The sequence below is a fragment of the Berghia stephanieae genome, chromosome 7 (genome assembly GCF_034508935.2).
Source record: "Berghia stephanieae isolate SIO BIC M18660-M18661 chromosome 7, UCSD_Bste_1.3, whole genome shotgun sequence".
NCBI classification, from domain to species: domain Eukaryota; kingdom Metazoa; phylum Mollusca; class Gastropoda; order Nudibranchia; family Aeolidiidae; genus Berghia; species Berghia stephanieae.
In genome coordinates, this window is record NC_088366.1 from 33,445,295 (window position 1) to 33,450,294 (window position 5,000).

A 5,000-nucleotide genomic window follows, 5' to 3' on the forward strand; every position below is an offset into this window, starting at 1 on the left:
GATCTCGGCAAGTAGCGAGTCCAAAATCGTACGGTATGACTTGCGGACCCCGCGCTCAAAAGACTGATTCGCGTTTGCTACGGTTCTGTATATTCCTGGCAATTGTGTCTACCTCGCATTCCGGTTCAGCCTTCGCGTAATTCCGATCAGGATCTAATTTCTTTATCAGTCGTCAAGCGTGGCGGCTTGAGTGCGTTTAGTCGATATTTTCCACGGTATCCTGCCACCGTTGTTTCCTTCCTCTGCCAGAGACTGCAGTAGTCTATCGGCTTTGTCCCGGGACTGGATCTGCTGTTATTCCTTGTACAGTTTTCCGACTCCTCCGTCCAGCAGGGCGTGTAGAATTTCCGTTTGCCCCATGGAATGAAGCGATGAGTGCTCATTACCAGCAGCCTGTTAAATCTGGTTATGTTCTCTGACTTTGGAGGGATTGTAGGGCAAACCTGCTCGGTATATGAACTGAATTCCTCCCAGTTAGTCTTCCTGAACTTCCATCTGCAGAGTGGGAGAGACATCACCCTCGGAATTGTCACCCCCGCTGTGACAAGAACCGACCTGTGTTGGCTATGCGGGAAGTCGCAGAGGACTGTCCGCTTCACCTGCAGCGGTTCTCCATTCGCTGCCTTCGTGACGAGGGTGAGGTCAGGAGTTTACTTCTTCTTATGGCGGGTGCCCCTAAGGATCATTACAGTCCACCCATGAGTGGAGTTTTTACCAGCCTCATTGCAGTCTCGGTAGTCCCATTCGTGGTGGTGACAGATGAAGGGATCGCTAACCACCAGGACCGATGGTGTAGACGAAGTCGCTCTGGGTGGTTTGCAGTTGTGCAAATACAGTCCACTCATGTTCACGGAAGTTCTGTTCACCCCATTGCTGTCCGTTGCTTTCTCAATGACCCTTACCTTCGAAGGCTCTTTAACGTAAACGCTAACCCCTCCTTTGAGCCTCCAAGTATCCTCTCGTTGGACCAACGTATAGCCTGGGATCTAGAATCGAGAAGATTGCGCGCCTGAAGATGGGTCTCCTGTAATAAGAGAATATTAACGCTATGGACGGCCAGTAACTTTGACAAAAGCTCATTTTTGCTATACTCTGGCTTTCGATAATGAGGGACAATATTATATGTGCGTCTGGTCGCTAAGCCTTATATCGCATTTTCCAGTTGAAGAGGTGTTGGGACGTTCGCTTATTTCTCGACCGTGCTGACCACCCTAGCGGCACAATCGCGGTAGTATTTGGCTAGACTTGAAAATTAAATGTTTAATAGTTGATCAAACTTTGTTGTTGTTGTTAATATCTAGGATTTCAGCTGGGAGAGTGTTCCATTCTTAATACTTTCTTGTGGATGTACAGTGTTGTTTTGTAAATTATTGTGGTAGAGCTTTCGCTGTTTTGTTTGAAGTTAATGTTCTGTGGATAAGTTGGAGGTGTTTCTCTTTTCGCCTACTCTCCAGTGTTTTTCACCCATAAAACGTTTCCCAACGTGTCAGGCAGAGGTGCACCTATTAGACGATCTCATATCTGAACATTATTATGGGCTTATTTTAATACTGTTGTAATGGACAATATTATCTTTGATTTGAGAATATTTCCAGTACAGCAGTGAGCCCGCAACAATTTGGGTTATCAGACCTTTAAATGGTACATTTTGTGTCAGGTGGTTTAAACAAAGTGGGGAAATCATAGAATTCTAAACTCTAGCGTATGGAATTTCCAACGAGGACCTAATCGCGGTTCGATCTTGTAAATACGGCAATGGAGTCCAACTGGATCCTCTTGGAGCACCAACCCATGCGCCCATCAGTGTCTTTCTCCAAGAGAGTACCACATCCCGTATTTGAGGGAACAAAGAGAAAGTCGTTGAAATCAAAACACATTGTGTCGGGAAAGCTATCAGTAGCACCCATTTCTCTCTTTCTCTCCCCCCCCCCCCTCTCTCTCTATCTCCATCTGCCCTTCCTTTGAATCATTCTCATTTCCTTATCTTCTTCCTAGGCATCCTCTTTAGTTTCATCTGCCACCACTTCCCAAACCATCTAATGTTTATTTTCCTCTTCCTCCTGCTCCTCATTATCCTCTGCCTTCTCCTCCTCCTCCTCCTCCTCATTATCCTCTGCCTTCTCCTCCTCCTCCTTCTCCTCCTCCACTTCCTCCTCCTCCGCCTCCTCCTCCTCCGTCTCCTCCTTCTCTTCCTTTTCCTCCTCCTCCTCCTCCTCCTCCTCCTCCTGCTCTTCTTCTTCCATCACCACTCCGCCTCCTCCACCTCCTTCTCCTCATATTCCTTCTCCTGCGCCATCTGCTCCCTCATCTCCTCCAACTCCTCTTCCTCCTCCTCCTCTTCCTCCTCTCTCTCCTTCTCCTATTCCTTCTATCCTCACCTTCATCATCATCATCATCATCATCATCATCATCATCATAATCATCATCATCATCATCATTATCATCACAATTATCATCATGGTCATCATCATCATCCGCCAAGTCATAAGTATGAAAAGAAAACAAGACCAAAACATTAAAAGTTAATAATGAGAAAAGCAAAACATATCACTTTGTTTATTTTATTTGACACAAATAACAGATTCTTTAAATTTAGTTCTATTTCTATATAATCATCATTTCATCATTGAAATTAAAATACTAAACAATAGAAGAAAGAAATTTTCAAAAGAGCAGATTTGCTTTCAGTTTTGGAATATTATTTTGCCTCCTAAAATTCCATGATATAAATAGCTAGAAATTAATGAATAAAGAGACAAACGTCTAAGTAACTAATATCTGCTCTGAAAACTTTTCAATTCTATCAACGTACTATTCTATTTTTCGTTTGTCAATCAATATGTCGTCTATTTTTGTTTGATTTTCCCCAGTTTCTAATATTATTAAATGGACTTAAACACCGCCAAGCACATAGCAATGGAACTGGTTGCTATGCTGAAAGGTTGAAAAGGACAACAAGAGAGTGGTGGGGACTGCCCGAAGCCTGAGGTCGTGGAAATACTAACGAAAGAGTGATAATGGAGAGGCTTCGGGTTGAATCATCCCTAAGCCTCTCCATTATCACTCTTTCGTTAGTATTAAAGGACAACTAATACCATCTAAACGTTGCCATGGGGCCATTGTTATAGTTATTGTAATACGGCCTTTTTTCCCTGAAGGAAAACTTATATTGTACCCAGCCAGGAGTTCTTGGATAATCATCCAGTTTTTCCTTTCCATGCGAATAGTTTTCGGATACAATCTTGTGCTTGGGGTCCCAAATACTATCAGTAAACAAATCCATGTTTACCGGATAATTTTCCACATAACTAAAACGAATGACGCCGTTACAATAGTCTGTACTATACATCTTGATTGTACACGTATCAGCCTCAGTCAAGTCGCAAGAAACTCTCCACCGTACTTTCACAAAGAATATGGCCTCGCCGTTAGAGAAGTATCTTGTCTCTAGTGGTGACAAGGTTTCGTAGTGTCCTGCTGATGCCATAGTGGAAACATGAGGTACAAAGCCTTTGGCGGTAGGGAGCCGCATGGTTGTCAAACCATTATAGTCTTTTGGATCCCACGTGATGGAAGAGTTCCAAATTTCCATCAGCCATGACCGTATGTGTAACTGATTGCGGCGACGGTCCACCTCGTCAATGGCGTAAACTCGCATCAGCAGCGTTACCGCTAGGGGCTCTGATGGGTCGTTCATTGGTACAACGTAAGGCTGAATCTTGGACGATATATAGTCAGACAATGGTTGGAAGATGGAGCCACTACTGTGATCTTTTGTATGGGATGAAAAAAGACAGAATTCAAATTCAAATTCAAATTCAAATTCAAAAACACCCATCTATCCACCCACGCCCTCACTTGGGCGTGTGTGTGTGTGTTTGTGTGTGTGTGTGTATGTGCGTGTGTGTGTGTGGCGGGGGGGGGGGGGGGGGCGTGCGGGCGTGAGTGGATAGATGGGTGTTTTTTAATTTGAATTTGAATATAATATATATTATATTTAATATAACACAAGCACACACACACACACACAAACACACACACACGCGCGCGCGCACATACACACACATCTGTCAAACACTCAAACAAACACTCCTTTAGGGAGACTTAACAAAATGTGTTATTAGAAGAATGCTCTGCCTATCCATGTAGCATTCGACCCAACTAGCAGACTGCGTGTACACACAATTTTGCAGCGAGAGATTATAAGGCTTAGTTGGTCCGGGAGTAAACCGCAATTATAGATGATGGAGCTGGAAGGGCAATCACCAGAATTTGATGACCTCACTTTCCGCTGGGTAGGATGACAAAATTCGTTGTCTTTAAGAGACCATTTAAAGATATATTTTTTGTTTAGCGTTATTAAAACCGGAATGATTACGAGTAAATGTAAAATGTGTACATAGTTCCACTAGTCAGAGCCTCCTAGGATGAAAGTTTGGGCATGGTATAACATCCTTATTAATTAAACGGTAAGAGCATACCAGGCCCCCTCACCCCTATTTAATATTTAGAGATATAGATCATTTTTCCAAATCCATCGGAGGTGAACTGAGAGATTCACTAGATTGTATAAGAAATTTAAAAAAGAGCATCTCTCTCTCTCTCCCTCTCTCTCTCTCTCTCTCTTCGTTTTTAGTCTATTAATCCAACAACGAAATAAGATAATTGGGTAATTGGTCTGCATGATAATGTTTAATGTTGTGACAGTGTAAGCCATTGAGCAAATTCATTTGGCTAATTGGTTGACATTGACAGCAAAACCATGATCTTTTCTCATTTACAGGTGTGTAAGAACACAGTAGCAGTAGGCAGTAGCACATGTTATAAAAATACTACCGGGCGCCTCATAGGCAACTTGAACGGGCAATTTTTAACGTATCAATGAAAAATTATATTCTATAATATGATCTGCCGGGGAAATAAGTAAATAAGCGCACTGAGCACGAGACAACCCGTCAAAATGTACTAAAAGAATATACATATTTATATATTCTAATTTC

General features: G+C 42.7%; 1 protein-coding gene across 1 annotated transcript in view; it reads right to left on the reverse strand.

Moving 5' to 3' along the window:
- Positions 1–3,028: 3,028 nt before the first annotated feature.
- Positions 3,029–5,000, reverse strand: part of LOC144977119 (acetylcholine-binding protein-like) — a 2,555-nt gene continuing 583 nt past the window's right edge. The window contains exon 2 of the mRNA XM_078921947.1: positions 3,029–3,771. Within this exon, the coding sequence (XP_078778073.1) occupies positions 3,089–3,771 (683 nt within the window). The 3' untranslated portion in view covers positions 3,029–3,088. The remainder of the gene's footprint in view (positions 3,772–5,000) is intronic.